Source organism: Punica granatum, chromosome 3 (genome assembly GCF_007655135.1).
Source record: "Punica granatum isolate Tunisia-2019 chromosome 3, ASM765513v2, whole genome shotgun sequence".
NCBI classification, from domain to species: domain Eukaryota; kingdom Viridiplantae; phylum Streptophyta; class Magnoliopsida; order Myrtales; family Lythraceae; genus Punica; species Punica granatum.
In genome coordinates, this window is record NC_045129.1 from 31479245 (window position 1) to 31502064 (window position 22820).

At 38.7% G+C, this 22820-nt stretch overlaps 2 protein-coding genes across 4 annotated transcripts; one reads left to right on the forward strand and one right to left on the reverse strand.

Annotated features, from left to right (window-relative positions):
* Positions 1 to 1301: 1301 nt before the first annotated feature.
* On the forward strand, positions 1302 to 4292 carry LOC116200279 (seipin-2-like). Of its 3 annotated transcripts, XR_004155707.1 has the most exons (4): positions 1302 to 2488; positions 2641 to 3186; positions 3449 to 3525; positions 3819 to 4292. XR_004155707.1 is itself a non-coding variant. In XM_031531115.1 (2 exons), the coding sequence occupies exons 1-2, from the start codon at positions 1439 to 1441 to the stop codon at positions 3100 to 3102; spliced, it is 1512 nt and encodes a 503-aa protein (XP_031386975.1). In that variant the 5' UTR covers positions 1302 to 1438; the 3' UTR covers positions 3103 to 3439. The 3 variants fall into 3 exon arrangements, 1 of the variants encoding a protein (XP_031386975.1); XR_004155708.1 differs by lacking the exon at positions 3449 to 3525; XM_031531115.1 differs by lacking the exons at positions 3449 to 3525; positions 3819 to 4292 and having other exon boundaries at positions 2641 to 3439.
* Positions 4293 to 4442: 150 nt separating this feature from the next.
* Positions 4443 to 6724, reverse strand: LOC116200280 (aquaporin NIP1-1-like). The gene is made up of 5 exons (XM_031531116.1): positions 6493 to 6724; positions 6179 to 6400; positions 5538 to 5735; positions 5250 to 5311; positions 4443 to 4834 (listed from the first exon to the last, which is right to left on the reverse strand). Exons 1-5 carry the CDS (start codon positions 6634 to 6636, stop codon positions 4609 to 4611), a joined length of 852 nt encoding a protein of 283 aa, XP_031386976.1. The 5' UTR covers positions 6637 to 6724; the 3' UTR covers positions 4443 to 4608.
* Between the last annotated feature and the right edge of the window lie 16096 nt (positions 6725 to 22820).

Below are 22820 nucleotides of genomic sequence, written 5' to 3' on the forward strand. Positions count from 1 at the left end.
TCATGAGTTGAAAAAATCTAGGTATATGTTAATGTACAAAGAATGGGAGGAGTTTACATTACATAATATATAGATATAATATAGAGTGGATCATGCTGAAGAGGTGTTATAGAAAAGCAAAATCAATACCAAAGCAGAACTGTTGAGGACGTCGGTGACCTCAGAGATGTGATGGTCGCCACCAGCCAACGTTCTGACTGCTCCTTTTCTCTTCAGCTCTTCACCTCTTCCTTAAGCTCGACTCACATACCATATTTCAAAAAAAATTCAAAAATTATTTTTTAAGAAAAATATTAAATCGAAATTAAAGATGTCCATTTATAGATAAAAAATTTGACATTCAAGCCAAAGTGATGAGAAAAAATAACTTAAGGACAGGATTGACAAAAATAGTTGAGGAAAAAAGTGCTCAAAACTAGGGGTGTGCATGGATACCGGGAATACCCGGAACCGGTCGAAACCTACCCGTTAGAGTAGAGTCCGAGTAACTCCAATTGAAAATATGGTAGGATCTGAGTAGTAATTTAAATAACCGGTGAAAATAGGTTCCGATTCTGATTCCAATGCATATGATACCCACAGAACTGGTAATTGTGACCTATATTTTTTCTAACAGAATATTTTATAATAATTGTTTATGTGTGATGTAGTAGTTATAGAATTCTAATGGGAGCTTATTTGCTTTGTCTACTAAGAAGAGTTATATCATCTTTTTTTGCGCTAAATAGATACATAATTTTTTAGTTGCGTATTTACTTTGTCTATTATATAATTCTAATGAGAGCTACGTAATCCTTTCGTTCTATAAATGGATGTGATCCGATTAATCTATGTCAACATTTATTTATCGTGATTATGAATGAGATCTTTTCGATTTTAGTTATTTATTTCATTTATTGTGCTTGAAGAGAAAAAAATTATAGATTCCAACAGCGTACTCGGAACCTGTAGTATAATTCAAGTTTCAGGAAGATTTTGGTTCCAAGTTCCAACATGGTAGGGTCCCGTTAGAAAATCTTGAAACCTATTCCCTACAGGGTAGGGTTCGGGTATCGTGAAAAAAAAGGGTACGTAGATGCACACCACTTCTCAAAACCGTCAGACCAAAAATATATTTTTCCTGTTGAAATGTCAAGGCTGCCACTCCGAGGACATATTCGATAAAAAAGCGACAACGTCACAACATAAATAGTTTAGGGACTGAGACCATACAGAATCACAATATGGGTCCTTATTTTAAATAAACAAAAACATTAGGGGTTGAAATGAAGATTCAGTGGCCACAGGTGGCAGTCAGGCGACTGTCCACCTCCCTGAGGGGCGGGGAAAGGTTCTCATCGGCTCATCGTCTGCTCCTGCCGCTGTTTTCTTCTCTCCTATCGGAAAATGTAAAACCCTAATCGGGAAATTTCTCCCAATCTCGCCTTGATTTCCGATAATGGACTCCTCGAAGCCTAACAGCGAAGAAGGCGGTCCGTTCTATGACGCCAGCGACGACTTCCCTTTCTACGATTGCGTCGATTTCGACCAGCCGGAGCAGCGGTCTCCAGCTCCCTCTGCAACTCTGCGGAGGCGGAGGCCATCTCGTGATTCGAAGCACAATGAGGGTGGTCACCTCACTAGGCTGAGCTCAGATCTGGACCGACCCGGCTCGGCCCGAGCTGCCGCCACCCCGAGCGGCGATGAGAAGAATGAATCTTCAATGACGAAAACTGCTAATAGCGAGCTAGTCCTTGATACGCTGGAATCTGCCAGCTCAGTCCGAGCCGGCACTCCGGATGTGCAGACGAATGGAGGCTCTGTGATTACTGAGGCGGACGGTGAGCCGGTCGGTGAGTCGTTCGACTCGATGAGGGCGCCTGGCGACGCTGAAGTTCTGTCGTCGAGTATGCTTATCTCTCTGGTTGAGCTTATGATTAAAGCCATAGGGTTTCAAATTAATCTCATAGTTAGCATGGTAACTTTCCCTTTCTGCTGTTTATACACATTTGTTATGTTCATCATGGATCCCTTTTCGACTATGAGGCGAGGCCGAAATTATATAATTGGAAAGCTGTTAAATTTGTGGAACCTGATATGGGAGTGTGCGAGCCCCTTCCTGTATCAATGGCTGAAGGAGCACGACTCAGTGTGGAAGCTTATGTTGAGATTTGGGTGGGGACTATTTTGGGCAATATATGTATGCTCCATTTTGTTCGGCTTACTGGTCACTGCAACTCTGATTAGTGGATTTATAATGAGGTATTTGGTCAAGGAGCCATTACGGATAGAGGACAAGTTGAATTTTGATTACACCAAACACCATCCTGTTGCTTATGTGCCATTGGTTTCTTGTGCCGGCATCGATTGTGGGGCGGAGTATAAGAAATTGGCTCAAATTAGTGGCAGTCAGCAACCGCGATTCATTCTGCCTAATAACAAGCTTGAGGCCACCATAACCTTGGCATTGCCTGAGTCGGAGTATAACAAAAATCTTGGGATCTTTCAGGTATGCGCCTTATCAGTAAAAGTGAGATACCTTTGACAGCGGAGTGTTCTTTATGCTAGTATTGTAGGAAGTTACTGTAGTTTTGTGGACTTGGAAACGTACTTTCAGCGAAGGACATCTGACTGAAATGCCAATTTATGTTTTGTTTGAAGATCAGAGTAGATTTCCTGTCTTCCACTGGTGAAACACTTGCAAGTTCAAGCCGTCCGTGCATGTTACTCTTCAAAAGCGAGCCTATACGTCTTATGTTGACGATGCTCAAGATTGCTCCTCTAATTGCTGGATACATATCAGAGTCGCAGACCATTAAGGTAAAGTTCCAGGGCTTTGTTGAAGGCAACGTGCCTACCTCCTGCTTAAGGGTGCTGGTAGAGCAACGAGCAGAATTCCATCCCGGAGCAGGAATCCCAGAAATCTATGACGCAAAGCTTATCCTAGAGTCTGAACTTTCTTTACTGAAAAGGCTCCTTTGGTCTTGGAGGAAAACCGTCTTTGTTTGGACGGTGATGTTGTTTTTTACAGTGCAGTTGTTGTTTGCTCTTATTTGTTGCCGACCAGTTATTCTTCCTAGAACAAAATGGAGGAATGGATTGTCGGGGAACAATGCTACTTGAAATGATTACCTAGTGCGATGATCGGGTGTAAAGATGTTAGAGGTCCTGAGTTGTAAGCAATATCCACACACACAAATGCGGCTGGTTGGTGCCTTCTTGATTCTCTCTTATTGCAATGTATTCCACTATGCAGCAATACTGAGCTTGCTAATTACTTCAATATTTTTCTGCCGGAAGCATTGTCATGGAAGTTCTATTTGTAGTGTAGGTTTGTTTTGATGAAGATGGCAATGATGTTTTAAAAGCTTAGATACGGGATCTTGATTAAACTGAGGACATATAGAATGCAATGCCAATGTAAGATACTATATATGAAGGGCTTTGACTTTTAAGCTGATATTGTCAGAAACAATTCTTATATCGCGACGAGAGTTGGACTTAGCGGAAATGCTGATTATGGATTCCGAGATAAACTTTCCTATGGTGGGTGTTTTGTTCTTAAATTTGATTATAACATTATAAAGTGAGTAGAGCATGGTGGATGTTTGCAAGAATCATGGATTGTGGAGAACCATTTAGGCTGGTTTATGCAGGTGACCTTGACTGTAGGCGGTTTTACTATTACAATGGTTTCATATCTTTTGAGCCTTTTCTTTATCTAAATAAGATTGCTTATCAAAGTTACGAGCTCTCATATTCTGGAAATACCGGTCTAAAATATTTCTGACATGTTGGGGGGATTTACATCTTCTTCTTGTAATTTATTGCTAATGTAGGTGCTCTTGCTAGAATTCTTGCACATAATATGCTCTGTTGGGAGAGGATGCTGAAGAACATTCCGTCCCTGGAGCCTCAACATGCTACAAATGACAAAAGAAAAGGTATGGCTTCTGGATGGAGAAGCTTTCATGCCTTTGCAATACTCTTGTGTTTGTCAAGAAAGGATTAACGAGACCTCGACTATTTTTTTCATAAAAAAGAAAAGTGACCTTGATCGTGACCTCTGTTTTCTTGGGAAATTATCATATATATTTTTTGCATTCATCAATGCCGTACAATGACTGATAGGGGATTGCTTAGAACTCCACTACTTATATGATGCTACTCTATCTTGGTGTTTCTCCATTTGTCGATATATACAGTACATTTAATGCATATGATACTTTGTAAGGGAGAAGAGTGGCTCTAACCTTTTCTTTCTGAAGTCACAATGACAGGAATCGAATTTGTAATATTTTAATTTTAGGCGAGATCATGTGTAACTATATATTTTTTTTTTACTTTGAGGCGGTCACTCAAATCTATCATTTCTTTTCAGAATAAGTATGGTAGCAATCGCACGAGCTAAAACGGTGCAATAATTATGGGGTTCGAACCCCTCTTATGGCATTAATGATCTATTATGGGACTACTAGATCCAAAATTAATAAGATAACGTATTTCCATTACATTATATATAAGTATCTATCGGTATGCTTATCCAAAATTACATATATACGTCGGTACATTGAGTTGCACAGCCATCGCCTGAGGAAATAGAGATTATCTGGTATCGTATAATCGGAATCAGGTGGAGCCGTTACGATTATGGGAGGCATTCCTGAGGAAGGAGGTGGACTTGGTGATCTCGCGTGCCGGCTTGTCTGAGAGCCTGATGGAATTATAAACCCATGCTCCCGCAATGGCTCCGAGCGTTGGGGCCAGCAGGTAGATCCATATCCCCGTGTAATTGTTCGACACGATTGCAGGCCCCAGGCTTCTTGCTGGGTTCATTGATGCTCCCGTCACGGGCCTAGATCCCATAAGAGATGGCAAGTTAGTAATTTTATTTCACAATTGTCTTGTTTTGAGAAGTGTTCGATCTCTTCCTTTCTTGAGAGTTAAATCTCCAATGTAATATAATACGTCAAGGGTACAAAACAAAATATAATTACGTGTCCTTAGTTTGTCCAATTTTGTGTATCTAGCAGATTTTGTATATCATTATGTAAAGGACGGATTTGTCGTTTAATTGTAAGAATTGATAGGCAAGATATTGATGTATAAGACGGATTTGTCAATTTAAGATCGTGAAGTTAGGTCAGAGTAGAGAATCTTATATATATATACATATATTATATATATAGTTCATACACACAATATATATGTTTGTCCTGTAAATAAATACAAAACAATAATAATGACAGAAGAGTATAGAGAAGTCTTACGCGGTAAACATGACATTGAGCAGAATCGTTGCGCCAATGGCAAGACCAGCAAGTTCTCCTATCTTCACAAATCAACAAATGAAAAATGACATTATAATCTTTTTCATGAGGAAAACTATATCATTAAATGTCGTATTCTCACAGTATCCCTTGGAATAAATTAAATAAACCCCTTGGCTATATGCGATATCGTTGTTCTCACTATTATTTCTCAGTATTGGATTGGATGATGTTGTGAATAATTGGTTTGTAGTTTGTTGCTGGGTGAGGATAATCGGTGGCACTTACAGCTCTGTTGTCGGTAGCGACGCCCGAAATGACGAACATGAGGTAGAATGTAATGATGAACTCGATCACGAATGCCTGCATGTCGGAACCGGTAGGCAAGGTGCCAGCAAACTGGTCATGCCTCCCAGTGAATAGCAATCGCAGGGTCCCGCTCGCCAGCAGCGACCCTAGCATTTGTGCTGCTACATAGGCCGGAACCTATAGTACGTATTATGTCGATGATTAGCAGTATCAAACAACTGGCTGAGGAGCGAGTGACCCCTCATCAAAGATCTTATAAGACAGTTGCAATTTTATTAGGGTGCGCTCTTTCTAAAAGCTATCGGATGTGAGGTATCAAGTTATCGAGCACCGGATGATATGCCACCCCTATTTTGGGTAACCCATCACCATCTATTGAAGCATCGAGTTTTTCTTTTTCTTTTTTTTTTTCTCCGTTAAATATGAGGTACCCACAACTTATTGGCTAAGACTAATCCAGTTCAAACATTGTGTTAACTCTAATCTTAAAAAGCTTCCAATTAGTTTTAGACTCTCACTGCACGTAAAAGGCCATCCAGTGACAACGCAATCTGTCATCTGCTTAGAGATCCTGTGGTTACGCAGTTGGAAGAAAGATAAAAGAGAGGAAGGAATTATACATGTTTCCAAGGGAACCTCTTGCAGGTGGCAAAGGCAATGGTGACCGCGGGGTTGAAATGGGCGCCGGAGATGTGACCGACGGAGTAGACGAGGACCAAGACGGCGAGCCCCCAGGTGATGGCGATCCCAGGCTCAGTCACGACCTTCTCGTTCCTGTTCACCACAACCGAACCGCACCCCGCGAATATCAGGAAGTAGGTCCCGCACACCTCCGCTATCATCTGTAACAACAAGTGAACTTCATCTGTCTTATGGAAATGGAACAAGAACTGGAAAACGACATTGAGGTGTGATCGATTAGTCATTAGATCACCTTCTGAACGAAAGTCGGCGGGACAAAGCAGCATGCCCCGGTTTCTTGCTCATCCATGGCGGCCTTGGCGGAAGCATCAGCTGCTTTCACATCCAAGGCCACTACTCCGTTTCTTCCTGAGATCTCTGCCATCTCTCTCTCCATCCCTCTTAATGAGGTTTTTGGGATTAAGAGGACGGGAGGCAGACACCCAAATTTATAGGTGACAAACAGAGAGCCAGAAACGGGGGAGGGAAGGAAAAATGAGGGAGAATTGTTGGACTTATTGAGAGATTGACCATGTTGCCTCATCTGAATTAGTTTAATATATAGATAGATTACAATAAATGGTTTATTTATTTATTGGGTATGAACTCATAGGAGACATCGTTGAAAAAAGTGACCCCTAAGAACAGGGGAGGGAGTGTGAGGCTGTGAGCATTGAAAGCTTCATGACTCCTTCAACCACCCACCGGAAATACAGACATCCCGAGAAATTAAGGTTGTGTTTGGTTTCATAGTAAGATTTTAAAATTAGATTTTGATTTTGAAAAAGAGTAGTATAAATGGGGTGCATCCTTTGACTTTGTATGAGTTATGTTGTTTTATTGTGAAAAAAAGTAATATAAATAGGGCCCACTCTTTGACTTTGTATGAATTATTTTGTTTTGTAGTGGGTAGAGTTAAGTTAGAATTGTGATTCTAAAATTACATCCTAAAACCAAACAGGGCCTAACCAGCCGAGCTATGTGCAAGCAAATTGAGCTCTAAATGTGCATATTTTACTGCAAATTATTGTTGACAAAAATAATTTATCTTTATTTTATTTGTCTGGTGATACAGCGTCACGTTGTAAATCCCTTACACACAATATCTTCTCACAATTTAGAAATTTAAAACTTACTTAAAACATGTCGTAGCAAGGCTTAAGAGGTTTTCAAATGAGAATAGTCTTAATAAGTAAGTTCAGAACATCCAGTGATTTAACAAACAAAAAAAAGGATGTAATACTGTGGCACATACTTTCGCTTGGTAACTAATAGATTTCAAGTTCGATGCTCAATGAGATTACTTGTGTTTTTTATTAGCTATTGAAATTTCTAGTTTTATTATATTGGGTTAATAGATCTCCCTTGTAACCAACAAAAACATAAATAAATAAATAAATAAATTAGAGGATTAACTTCAATATATACCCTGTAGTTGGAGGGCCTTTTTAGAATACACCCTATAGCTTAATGTCTCAAAATACTCCCCAGAAGTAGTTAAACCCTCTCAATATGCTCCAAGCTGCTAACACCGTCAGCATTCCGATTGGAAGAGGTTCATGCGCGATTGACGTGCTTGATCAGGGGCAAACCTTGAATCAAACATTAAAAATAGAGTTCGGTAAGGTGATGCATCTATTTTATTATGTTTTATTCATCTCTCCTTCACATCTCAATCCTATTTCTTTGTGGAAGACTGAAACAACATCAATCTCTTTGGTATCTCTTTGATGCTGCCGAATGTCACATACTGTTAGCAGCAGAGTCATCGGTCTCCTTGATCTCGTAAGACCATGACTATTTACTTTTGATTACCATCAATAAACTTTCTCTAGAAAGGGATATCGATCTAAGAAGAAATAATTTATTTAGCAAATGGGGCAATACTAAAAAAAAATAAAATCCAAATACCTCGAGATAATTCTGCCATCAATTTAGGGTAGGTTCTCTAATTTTAACATAACCTAGTTGCCAATGGAATTCTTCCCATCCAAACATTAAAGGTGTTATAGTTGTCGAACCCGCTTGTAGTAGTACCTTGACTATGGACTTGTGAATGGGTGATATTTTTTTAATACTTCGTTGAGATCGCGGTAACGAGCCCAAACCCTCTAGTCCTATGGTAGCTATGGCTCAAATTGGACATTCCTCAGTGGAGTTCGGACCCATATAGTTACATTCTATGGTAGTTGTTGCATCAGTCGCCTCCGACCCCTTTAGTTTGGGGGGGAAAAAAAAGAATATCTCTAGGTAGTATTTTAAAACAAATTAAAATATAGGATGTATCTTGAGACTATCCTCGTACAGTCGTACTACAGGTAATATATTGAAATTAATTGACCTTAAATTGGAAAAAATGAGTTTTAATGTAGTGGCATTATTCTCGACTGATAACTAAGATCTTCCAGACTCGATTTTCGTTATGAGATTACCCGTACTTCTTCATAAGACTTTTCATTTCCTAGTATTAGACCATGAATCTCTCTCGTAAACGGAAAAAAATACATAAATTCTGTTAGGGGAAAAAGAAGATTATCCCTCTTCTTAAGGGTTGATACAATAAAGAGCCGCCTCCGATGGGGCACCCTATTGGATATTTGATGTTATTGCTATGTTGGGTGTCCATTCGATAATTATTGGTTAATATCTTTATGCTGTACTATTGATTAATCATAACACATGCATATGATGAGCAGTTACTGAACTAAATTGGCAGATTAACTCACCGATGAACTGTGATGGCAGAGCTCAAGGACGACGTGAAAAGTTAATACATGTATAAACATATATCAATGCATATATAGCCTTAATTGAACTTAAAAATTAATGCAATGTACACAATTCTTCTGAACATGACGTACGAGGGGATCAGGACCCAGTCTCGACCTTTTCTGTCTTCCTGACATGGGAATCCTTTCTGTTCTTTCTTTTTAGGCCAACTTAGAATGTACTTTCGATCGCAATATTTTCTATAAATGGGATTGAGGCGGCCGAGTACTAATTCCATGCTAAGTAACTGCTTGACAATAATAACTGCATTAGCATATTATCATTTGAGGCAGCAATACAGAAGTTAATAGAGTCTGAAAATATTCGGACTGCCGAAGAAGGAACAAGAGGATCAGTTTCTGGATAACATACAAAAGAGCACAATATTTGACATGAAAAAGTACAAATGATCAAGTCAATTTTGGTCGTTTATTGGGTGGATATTACTATAAGAAAGCTTAGGGTTTTAAGTTTGATTGATACGGGAATTTACTCTTCCCTAGTGGTGATCGTCCTGTGTACGTACTATCGATATGAACTATCTCTAATCATTACTAGACATTTTTGTAGTAATGTGCAGTGGTCATTAGTTTATAATACATGCATGTACGTGCATATGTAGGGATGGATTTAAGGGGTGCGCAGGAGTGTTCCACACTTTCACTCGATAAAGCTATAGAATTTCTATTATATTTTATTAAGTTTATTATTTTTCACATTATTTCATCCTATTTCACCCCTTAACTTTATGATTTTACTATTTCTTTATCTCCACTTGAACTTCGCTCCCTTGAATTGAATTTCTAGATCCATCACTACGTGTATGCTGACATTTTTATTTATTTATTTATCATTTCTTTGGGTGAAATTTATCAATTTTTTTGATAAGCAAGTATATTCTATTGTCAGAGGCATGAATTTTATTGATTATCGTCATGAGACAGTCAAAACTTAACATGCCTTAAACAGAAAGAAATGCTTACTTTTCCATGCAAGTTTTGCTGGCTCTCGACTAAGTTTATGCATCCCCGAGTCAACTATACTCATCATAGTTAAATAAAATGAGCACAATGATTCTTTTTTCCTTTTAAGTAACCAGACTAGGTACAAAGAGTTCTAGCTAATTTGATAAAAGTTAACTTGGTAATCGAATGACATGACTTTCTTCTAGGTTCCGTTTGATACGCGAGAATGGAATGAAATGGAAATGAATGAATTCTATATAGGGAAATGGAATAGTATTTAGTAAAAAAAATGTGATTTTTTTAATGACAATCACAAAATGAACGAATATTATTATAATATTAGATTTATTTACCAAGATATTATGTTATATATTTTTAGATACATAAATTAAAAGAACATATATGCTCACAATATGTAGCATGAAATGAGGGAATAACCATTCTCTTTCTTAATTGAGGGAATGTTCATTCCAACAAAATGAAGAAAAAAGATGATAATGAAGGAATGTCTTTTCCAACTTATATAAAAAACATTAATAGGAAAATGAGGTACAATGAAGATATGAGCAATCCATTCCAATCCATTTTATTTCCGCGTACCAAACGGACCCTATAGCTTAACTGACTTGTCTCATGAGATGCTCACATGCCGGAGATTACCCGGATAAAATCCAAACCATTGTTATCAGAACCGGATCGGACCTGCCGGTTCGACCGGTCGGACTGGGAACCCGCACCATGTCCGGTCCGGTTCGCCTGAAACTCGAAATTGCAGCTTTGAACCGCCGGATCCATTGAACCAGCCGGTTTAAGTAAAATTCCATTGAACGATTCTATGGGTTTTATGGGTATCCTATTTAATGTAAAAATTGGTTGGTCATGTAAGGATTTGAATTCATGACCTCTTGCTTCTCATACTAGCATACTACCAACCAAGGCACCACCACTTTTTTGTTCTTTTAACTCTACTTTTAAGTACTTATTAAAATAAAATATTTATTTTGAAGTAAGAAATATTAAATATAGATACTTTCTTATACTATTGTTATATTTCTTTAAAATCATATACTTTTATCTTAATTATCATAATTTTTTTAATAATATGAATATTTATTTTATTTTAAATAAACGTGCGGTCCGACCCATCGAACCCCCGTTGGACCCATAAACCCATGAACCCGTACCCCTTCCGGTTCATTATCCGGTCTGGTTCTGATAACACTGATCCAAACCCCTCGATATATACATATATACATATATATAGAAAAAAGAAAAGAGGGCTTGTAGCTAGTTCAGTCGTCTTAGTAATTGCTGATACAAGTTGATGTGGACAATACCCTAGTTGATATAGCACCGCTATTTGATGTGGACAAAACCCGAGTTGATCATTGCAATTTAATTGTGAACTCAAATATTAAAGAAGATATAGCGTAGTAGCACATGCCCTCTACTGGTAACGAAGAGGCTTCGAGTTTGATACTCATGTGAGACTGTTTGTGTCCCTTTATTAAATATTTAAATTTTTATTTCATTATACTGGCCCATGTGCCTTCTTTGTAACCAAAAAAAAAAATTGTGATCTCAAATTCTAGTTCATTTCTAAACTAATTCGCTTCAATGTGCGAGTTAATTTCACTAGTTAAAGCTAAAGGAATTCCAATGGGAAACTCTCCTTTTGTTACATGTCAACCAATGAAGCATGTTAAAAAGAACTATTTCTTTGATTTCAAAACTTTATTTTTTCCTCTTTCTTGAGACACAAGAAAGATAAACTTTATCAAGAGAAAAAGTTTTGAGTTCAGAGTTTCATCTTAGCACTCAATTATCAGTATATTCAAATCGAATTCTTTTACATGTCACAATTTTTTATGTGCCTCTTTTCTGAAAGCATGGCTTATATTAAAAAATGAATAAAATCAAATATATATTAATATTTTGTATTTTATGGCTTACTGAAATTTAAGGGATTTGTACATCCGCTTACCGAAATTTAAGGACATTTTTGTTTCTAAGATTGCTTTTCTACGGGTCGTTATAGTGTATATACACAATAAAAATTTATTGTCACGCAGTTCAGATATATAGGACATTAGTTCGGGTAATGGTTAAAAACACCAAGTTTCATTTATATTTGTAAGGGGACTTATCATAAGAAGACACGTAAAATAAGGTTATGATTCTTTGCCTCCATGCTATTTATATATTGGGTATTGACGTGTGATTATTTGGTTTTATCTAAACTTATTTGACAAATTAGTCTTTTATTGTACATTGTCCAAATTTTGGATTATATTAAGCATTTTTTGTAACTTTTTGCATATGATAATGGTCTTTATGACACCTTCATTTTGTAGTTTATCGTACATGTTCATTGTTGGTGTTATCTGATAATCCGTAATCCTAATATATATGCCATAAGATTTCATATAAGGGTTAATAACAAAAAAAAAACTCATATTTTCACAATTTAACAATTTTAGATCGAATTGTTTTCTTTGCACAAAAATCACAAACTATCAATTTGATAGCAATGTTAGCACGCGGCATCAATATTTCCGTTAGTTTTAACCGAAGTTGTTGACGAAGTCACGTGACTCACGGTGATTGACCAACTGGATCCCAAATTTTTCTAAAAATAAAAATTATTTTGAAAATTTTTAGAAAATAACAAAAATAAAAAAAGAAGCCTTAAGGACGAAAACCTAGGGAGAAAGAGGGGAGGTGTCCGGTGTTGGGGCCTCCCCGCTGGCCACCCCCAAATTGGAGTTGCCGGTGACCTTTGTTGTCGTTGATCACCCTAATTGAGAGGTTGGTGGCCTCTAGGGAGGCCTAATGATCGGAATCAAAGGACCACAAAATGACAATATACTAGACACAAAATAAGATCAATAGTTGGTGATTTTTTGTGCAATTTTTGAGACACCGTGTTAGAATTAGAAAATAAGTGAAAGTCGTGCTTTTATAGATCATCAACAAAAAAAGAAGGTTTAGAACGAAAATAAACAATACTCTAAAGATTGAGGCCTAAAACTACCATTTTCTTTGTTAAATAAAAAACTAAAAAATAAAACACTTCCCCTGAAAATATGCTTGAAGAGAAATGCTATTGTGTCTCCAATTTCAACAACTTTAATAAAGTATTGGTTGAGTGGTATGCAGTTCTATCCCTGTAAAGGAGAGAACATAAGTTTGAGCCTAGGTAAGCACATTTATTGGGAGAGAGAATTACCTTTAATCCCCGATCTCTCAGAATTGCGAGAGTAGTATCTCCCATAATTTTATCTTTTATCCCAAAAGGGAGTAGCGTGGAGTACGCCATCACCTGTTAACTAAGAGGCTCGAGGTAGATACCTAGTACGACTATTTAAACCCCTTTATTAGATATTAGGATTTTTATTTCATTATACATGCCTATAAATCCCCTTGTAACTGGCAATATCATACTTATTCTGAAAAACATAACCATTATTTTCTCTATAGTGGCAAGTCGGAGCAATTAATTTCCCTTGAAACAGTCAGTCGAAAGACCAATTCCTCAATTTATCAAACATTTTCAGAGCTCCAATGGAAAGAAAGACCTAATAAATATAGTCTGTTTTGCAGAGCTCCAGTGCCGGTCCCAGCGCATACTTTATGTCAGGATCTGGTGACATGGTTATAGAGGATTACGAAGGAATGGGTTATACAGAGATGATAATAATCCATGTATGACTTTTAAAATTTTTAAAAGGGGAAAGATTATGGAGGGATAACTAATCTCATCATAACCCTTCATGATATTTATATTTTAATCCCATCAATTTGGATTGTTATGGAGGGATGACAAGATCAATCATTGATATAACATTTTAAAAGGCAATTAAGGGTCAAGATCTTTTCTAAATTTAATATCATTCCACCCTACTTTTTAATGAAACTCATCCAAACATAGGTTATGGAGAATTAAAAAATCATTTCATAGCTATGTCACCGAATCGGAGAGATGGAATTGTGAGCGAATTGCTTCTTGGCTGAACAATTCATCGCTGCTGTGCATTGCTAGTGTGGTGGCCTCGGCTTCGGGTGTCCACAGAGATGACGTTCCATTTTGGTGATTGGCACCGTCTAGGAACTACACGGTAGCATCAGCATACAAGCTATTAACTATGGGCTCAGGGACTGATCACTACTCCAAGCTATGGAAGAATATTTGGAGATGGGAGGGTCCATAGCGTATCTGATTCTTCCTTTGGCGCTTTGCCTGGGAGAGCTTGCTCACGAACGAGGCGCGTTACCGAAAGAGCTTGTGTGACACCCCTAGCTGCCCCCATTGCGAGAGTGGAGCTGAATCTACCTTACATGTCCTACGGGATTGTGTTCTGGCGAAGCAAATTTGGTCGAGGCTTGTTCCGATCGAGGCTCAACCAGAATTCTTCACTTTGGACCTATTGGATTGGCTTTGGCAAAATTTGTCCTACCCGTATTATCAACACTAGTCAACTACCTTTGCTACTAGTTGCTGGCTGCTGTGGTCGTGGAGGAACAACGAGTTATTCGAGTCGGATTTCAGCTGTCCCACCTCGGCATGTCGGACCATCTTACAGACCGCTCGGTCTTTTCGGGAAGGCTGGGCTTTAGTGGAAAAGGCGATAGGTACCACCTCCAAACGCTGGGTCAACATCAGTTGGATTCGGCCCCCTGAGGACTTCTTCAAGCTTAACACGGACGGTTCTTCAAGAGGCAATCCCGAGGCAGCCGAAGCTAGTGGCCTCCTCTGTGATGCAGATGGTAGGTGAATCGTGGGATTTTCCCAAAACATTGGCATCGCTATAATCACCATGGCGGAGCTTTGGGGGGCACTCACGGGGACGGAGATGGCTTGGAAGGTGGGATGCCAAAGTTAGCTCTCGAAGTGGACTCATTAGCGGTCCTACGGATCATTTCAGGGGACGGCCCTGCTGCTTCTTGGCTATAGACTCTCCGAGGTCGGATTCTTGACCTTTGTAGTCGAGATTGGGATGTCCGGATGCAACACACTTATCGGGAGGGCAACTCTTGTGCGGACAAGCTTGCAAATATGGCTGTGGAGTACCCGCTCGGCACGAATATTATTCACTCAATTCCTAATGGGGTGTTTCAGCTGCTGTTAGGCGACATTGTAGGGGCCACCATGCCCCGCCTTATTCCTGTTTCATTGTAATTGGGACCATGCCCCCGACTTTACCGAAAAAAAAATCCTTTCATAAACCACATATTTCCATCCCTCCATAATCACAATATACTTACGACTCGATAGTGAAATTGCGCTCTAAAATTCAAGAAGTAATGTTAGGTTAACTAGTATGCTAATAGTTGAGGAAATAATATGTAAACAAAACTTACATTCATCGGGACGAACTACCAACTCAGTTAATTTATGCCTATTTTCATTCCAAGTCGATGAAGGGTACAATTTGCATGGATTAGGACGTGAGTTGTACGAAATTCACTATTGGATTTTTATGTCCCCAACATGTTTTGTTGTACGTACAAAGATACCATTGGAATATGCATTCCCAATGACGAAAAGTGCCCTTACTAGTATTTTAAGGTTTTAAAAATCAAACGAAAAATTTATAAATTAGAACAAAAACCCAATGAACTGAAAAACAACGAAAAACGCCCAGAGGGAAACAGGGGAGTCGTGGCTCAAAGTCGCCCTCGCCGCCTTGGCGAGGTAGTAATCTGGTGATTTTAATAATATCATTTCTCATTTTGTTTGGTTATGTTCTCAACAAATAGAACGAGATAATAATTCAGAGCGGATCATATGCTTCCGTGCGCTCTTGTGAACTTGCACCAAGCCAAGTTGAATGTCTATTTGTGGGGCAGCCAAAGTGTGCCCGTGTTGGTCTGAGTATGATCTAGTCCAGTTTCGATACAACTAAGAGTACGCCTCATGTTAATCGTCTCAAGTGTGGAACTCGTGGTCAGTTTAATTTGTTCCCCTCGCCCAACCAATGAAAGAGGATGTTCGGCTTGTAGTCATCTGTTGAAGGCATGTGTTTCAGGGCGGGTGTTTAAGGATATGTAGCACGTGATGGACTATACGTTGTCATGTGAGTACGGGTACTGAGAGTTAAAAATTGTCACATACGGAATAATTAAATAATATACCTAAGTTTATAAGAGATTAGGTTCCACAACTTATCAGTTGAAGATGAATCTAGTCGCTTATAGATCCACTGAAATTTTACAATAATAATATGTGGTGTTCCCGCTAGCCACCATTGCATAGATTGAGGCCTCCGACAACCTCAGTGATTGGGTTCTATAAGCTTATATTAAATTGAGTTTCACAATTTATCAGTTTAAACTGATAAATAGGAAATGGATTCAATCACTTATAAGCCCAACGAAATTTTACAATAATAATATGCGGTGGTCCCGCTAGCCACCATTGCATAAATTGAGGTCTCCGACAACCTCAGAGGCTTCCTACTCTCCTCCCTTTTCTCTCTTCTTCTTTTATCCAGTGTCGAGGAAGAAATTTTTGCCTAATAAATAAACATGTTCAATCCGACTCTTCACGTTCAAGACACAACGCAACACAAGACGTGTTTTCATAAATCTTTATGCACCTTAAATTCGATCGATCAAACGCAGTGTTTTTTTTCCCTCTCTTTTTAAATTTGCACCACCTAATATTTGGAAGCTCAATTAGATCCTAAGTAATCTAAGTTTGAGTGGAGCCGGGACACTAAGGAATAATGTTCTCCAGGCCAATCGTGAATTCTCTCCTTTCATAAATCGGTATTTCTTCTAGAATTTAATAGGCGTGGATCTCACTATATCAAACTATAGAAATTTCATCAGACGTTAGTCGACCTATTCCTTTTAACTACATTAACGACCGGCCCACCATTGAAACGAAGACGAGACTAGAGTGACAAACTAACAAGTAGAACTTATTTTCAATGCGCATGCATTTAGATCCACCCTCCCACTACACTCATACTATTATTATTTCTTTTATGAGTGTTTGACATTAACAACCTATGTCTTCATCATCGAATTTGACTATATTTGTATTATCTAGTGCTTTATGTAATCTTTGTTTTTCACACCACTATGAAAGCTTAAGTTATTAACTGAAGTGATTTCATGAGAGTGCATGCTCGGGAGTTGCCGAATTTTCTTGCATTAACTTGTAGTTGTCCAATAACTGAAAGTACACGCATAATTCTATGTGTAATTACTAATTTGACTATTGTAAATTAACTTCCCTTCTATCACCTTGTAATTACGTCACAAAGTTTATACCCGAAACAAATATCTCTAGATATCTTTGTGATGAATAAAAACGATCCTACTTAGACATCGGCTTGCCCCTGGTCATGATCAATAACAGCTTTGATAGCTTGTGCATGAATTTATGCCCTTCTTTGTAGTTTGGCGATCAGTTTACTCGTCTATGAAGTGAATACATAAACTACTTATACAATAGAGTAATAACATCTTCTGTTATAACAGAATGTTCTTTATTTCCTTTATTTCAGAATTTTTTTGTCCTGTTATTCGAGACTTGGTTTTTCTTATTGGAAAATTTATGGTCTCTGTTCTATTTATTTAAAGTAATTACTTATAAAAACACTTACTTAAAATTTTTATGTAAAATTTTGTGTGTTTGTTTTTTAAAAAAATTTCAACTCAACTTAACTCGACTCCATTTATCTTTAATTTAACAACACAATCATTATTTATTTTTAATTTTTAATTTTTAATTTTTTTAATCATTCAATTCAATTTTTAATATTAAATTCTCTCAACTATTCATTACTTTTTTACACTTTTTTTCATATTTCAACAATACAATCATTACAAATCAATTAAAACCAAAACTCAACTCAACTCAACTCTAAATCCAAACGCACTCTTAAAATTGATCCAATTCCAGCACGTGGTGACAGTCCGTCAATTCACTAACTTAAAATGCTTATATGGCTGTCAAAATTAACGGCCAACTAGACTAAAATTTTGTGGCTACGTAAGCATTTTATGGCGGTGAATTGACAAATTGTCATAGCATGCTAAATCTAGATCAATTTCGAAACATTGCAATTTTATAGGAAATTTTTAAAATACGTGCAAAATCTGAAGCAACTTGAAAAGTACGTAAATTTTTTAAGTAATTTACCCATTTATTTGTTTATAATCCACATCGTAACAATGATTTTAATAAGTCTAAAGCAAGAACCTAATACCTTTCGACTTTTTTCTTTTCCAGTTCAGGGGAGGCCCAAATGGGCTCAGTACAAATAAATTGAAATTTTAATATCAAATAAAGGAGTACGGGTAGTCTCACAATAAATATCGAACTTGAAACCTCTTAATTATCAGGTGTCAGCAACCCGTTTTGGTCCACCGGCACTCGAGGACCGTCGACACATTCACTGCTTTTGAACTCAGGGACATTTCCTTAATTTGACTGTAATTTTATATTTTCGGAAAAATATTTCCGAAAATTCGAATTTCAAAATCGAGAACAAAACTCGAGATTGAAAAATATTTTTCTACATAATATTGACCATTGAAATTTTTTTAACACAATGGTGGTCCCGGATCATTTTTCGGGTATCCGATTGAAAATACAAGAATTTTAGGTCCTATGTGCATTAACTTCGATTTTTTTCAAAATTCTGGACGATACTTGAGATTGAAAAATATTTTTCTATACAATATCGATCCTCGAATTTTTTTAAACACAAGGGTGGTCCCGAAACATTTTTAAGATATCCGATTTTAAAGATTAAATTTCGACAATAACAGTGCATATTAGGATTGACGCGCGTCAAAGATTCAATATCGATTTTTTATCGAGATTCGATCTCCGTCGAATGCAAATTGAAATTTTCATGAAGCAGATTATCTTTTGATTTTCTCAATTTCAAGTTTTTTATTTGGATAATGTCGACGGATATCAAGAAATTGAATTTTGCCCGAACGACGCCCAAACAAATAAATAAATAAATAAAAGAAATAAAATTTTTTAAAAAAGCAAAGAAACGTGTCAGGAGAGTTGGCCACAAGTGGCCAACTTGGAGCCCATCCTTTCACCGTTTTCCCCTCCTCTTTCCCAATTCTTTTTCCTCATTTTTTTCCATTTTACTTTCCGCAACCTGCAAGTTCATCAGAGAGACCCATGCTCTGCCTCCACCTTCTTCAACTACCATGCATATCTCTGCTACTCCTACTCCATGCAACTCCTTACACCTTCACCTCCCCTCTATCACCTTCCCATCAGTGGACTGTCATCAGTTTTTTTTTTCTCTTTTTCTTCTTCATCTGCGGCAACCATCCCCATCACTAACTCCATCGAACATCACCATTTTCTTCTCTGTGTTGACAGCTTCAACAACCCCTCCCCCCTGATCCTTCATCTGTTGACCAGCTTTCCTTCCCTTCTCTTTTCTTTTGGACAATGGCTGAACTTCAATCGGCTACCCTGCCATCTTCTGGAAAATTTTTCGGCTCTCGGCTGCTGGCCACACTCCTCAACTCTTTCCCTGTCTCTTCCTCTCGATGGCCTTGTCTCGATCTCCCTTACACACAGAAAAGATAGACCAGGCCAACAAACCTCCAAGCCCCATGAGTGGCGCCCAACGTGATCCAGATCATTGTCGATTGTTGTTGCTGCTGGTGCTTGCTCTTGAAAACCCATGGACACCTTGCTGAGGTGCAACTCCTGTCTGGCTCCTCCCTGAGCTATGGTTGCTCTCTATCATCGCTTCTCAGTTTCCTCGGGTCCCCTTCAAGCCACTACAGCTGTTGCTGCTCTTTGTCCCTGTTCCTCACCTTCCTCGGGTTCCCTTTGAGTTACAACAGCTGCTGTTCAAGTCTACTTTACAAGCCCAAATCCATTGCAGCCATCACCAGGTTGTTGCTGAACTGTCCAGGCCTTTTCTCCAGCCCCTCGGTCGCCATTATGCCGTCGTTGCTGTTCGAGACCCCTACGAGCTTCTCTGAGCTTCTAAGCTGCTACAACCCCTTTCCTTGCTGCTATGGAGGGCTTGAACTACCAGTTACAACCGTGGTTCATGGACAACTCGAAGCCCCACGTGTTCCTCCCGACAATAGCTCGAGAGAGGTATAATTCCCTGAATTTAATGCCATGTTTAGGGCCTACTTTATTGGTTGATTTGATGAGTGATGAAATTTGTAAAATTATGCCTTGATCGAAAATAGCAAGAATCGATGTAATCATTGAATTCAGATTTTTAAAATCAGGACATATAGTTTAAACCGACTCAAACACGAACATTGACTTTCAAAGGTTCAGCTTTAAAATTAGTTGTTTGAATAAAAGAATCAACCCACATGAATTGAATTTCATGATTATTCGGCCCTAAGGATTAAAATTGACTAAATACATTAAATCGACTTAATTGATCACTTGAGCTTAAATCGGTAATTTAAACATCGATCCGGTTTTGTATATTCAAGATTCGTGTGTTTGAAGTGTTCCTTGTCATTTTAATTAAAACCTCACACAAAATCGGATTAATCACGTAAAGTCGGCTTAAAAATCAATCTTAATCTCAGGACGGTTGGGAATTAGAGCTCTTATTGGGTGGTCCACCGATGGCCGTCTCGATGGCCCGAGACCCGCAAACCAAAGCATTTGGCAAATTCTAATTAATTTAATAATTCCACAAACGGGGCAATCGGGACGTTCCATTTAGCTAATTAACTCACTAGGTTTTTTAATAACTTGCATAAATTGGTTAATAACTGGTAACCAAGTCGATAGGTCATGAACTAGTAATTGTGCCCTTTTCAAAACTCGTACTTTAACAAACCCCTGAGACGCGCAGTCCGATGTATCATAGATGTCTAAGAAGGGCTCGCATGTCCTCACTTGGGGCTTTGCCTGACATCAGGGACTCAGGTCGGACATGGAAGTTTTTCTTATATCACTTTCGAACAGACCGACTGATCTTCTGGCTCCCTTAGAGTTCCCATACAACCCTGAAGGATTCAGGGAATTGGTCAACACCAGCTACAGACCAAAGAGGCCCGCATCGAGCGATTTCACTTTTCACAAAACAAATTTTCATATCTCAAGGGCTAAGTTATCTGGTCATGACTTACCGATAGTCCCTGGGTTAGAGTAGTCGAAACGCTTTGAGTTAAGGGTAAAGATAGGGCAGCCCACGCGGGCGCATGTTTCATCTGCATGGCCCTATTTACCCGATCCGAGTGTTTCTATCATTCTAGCACAGTTTCGGGTATTTAGATCGGGCATGTTTGTCATAAAATACAATACCTGACCAACACTGCACCCGACTTAATGAAACATTAGAAAGATGTTAGGCAGAACGTTAAGTTCCAGGTTTTAGGCCAAAACACACATCTGTCATAATCTGTAAGAGCTACATTGTCACAATACAGAGCAATGTAAAAGCGACCCAGACATTCGAGATTTGACTACAGACGTCATGTCTGTTAGATCCATTCAAATATTACCGAGTACTACATACCCTCCCAGGGCAGTCCATGACCGATTCACATCGAATACATCATCTCGTTTATCTGTTTAGGATAGGAACTTGTCTGTCAAGAAACCCCGGTTCATAATTTGTTAATCATGTAAATCCGACGATAACACACAATTTGCCTATTTTCTTCTGTCTTGATCTATTTTTTATCTATTTTATATGTTTTCATACAGTTTGAGTTCGTACCCATAGGATATGATGCACATGGGGTCCAACGCTCATTTACTGTCGATCACGGGGTTCAACGCCCTTGAGTGTGATATGGGGTCTCGCCTTAAGTCACTATCTTGACCCTTTTAGTATTCATGCGGAGGATGACTCGGGTCAGGACACGTGAAACGAGGTTAGACAATCACTCGGGAACTCGGTTAATCCCACGACTCTCTTGAGGACCACTCTGTCCTCTTAGAAATTCTTCGGTTCGGTCGAACTCGATCTTCGACTCTCACGAGCCTGCGTCGCTTTAATTTTAGTTTTGGTTGTTCAAACCACATGGTGAGCGTGAGCGGAATATTGACTGAACGTGATTTAACCGAGATCCTTTTGTTGTAATTTGTATTTATTTATTCGAGAGTATATTGTGAGGTATTTATATGTACATTTTATTTATGTAACGATCCCAATCGGCAAGCGTGGAGTCTGAGAGTTGGAACCAGTCGAATTGGTTCAATGGTCCTCGAGACGAGCGAGACCACATGAGTCACGGAACTGGTCCACACGGTGAACCGGCCATCACGGTCCGGATACCTGAGATGTAAGGATGGTGGACCGATCCCCTGACCCAAGGATCCGCTTTTCTTTCGGCCTCTTAAACCGAACCGATCGCTCCTACGAATTTACGGTGTCAAAGCGGGCAAGATGAGCAAAACTTAAATCAAGTGGTAAATGAATAAAAAACGACAAATCCTAGAATGAGTAGAGTACCAATAGGGCGTGCGAGATATAGGTCCGCACGTAACAGAATCCCGATTCAAGACTTCGAGTTCCGCAAGACCATATACCTTAGCAAACTAGGTGTATACCGTAGTCCTAGACCCAGGCAACTCATCGGCCCTCGACCCTCGGGTCGTAAATCGGTAGTGGCGACTCCTTCTCACGCATGTTCGTCACGCATTTCCTGGGAAGGTGGACACTCCTAAATCGTGCGATCAGCCACACACATGCGGGCCCCGACGAGGTGAAATTTGGTTCCGCACAGCTTGGCGACTCCACTAGGGACACTTAGAGGTTTCATGCTCGATTTTGTTTGCCTGTTTGCTTGTTTATTTATTTACCGCTTTCATTTAATTTTTATTCATTTATTTCTCGTGTGTTTATTTTCAGCACCTGCA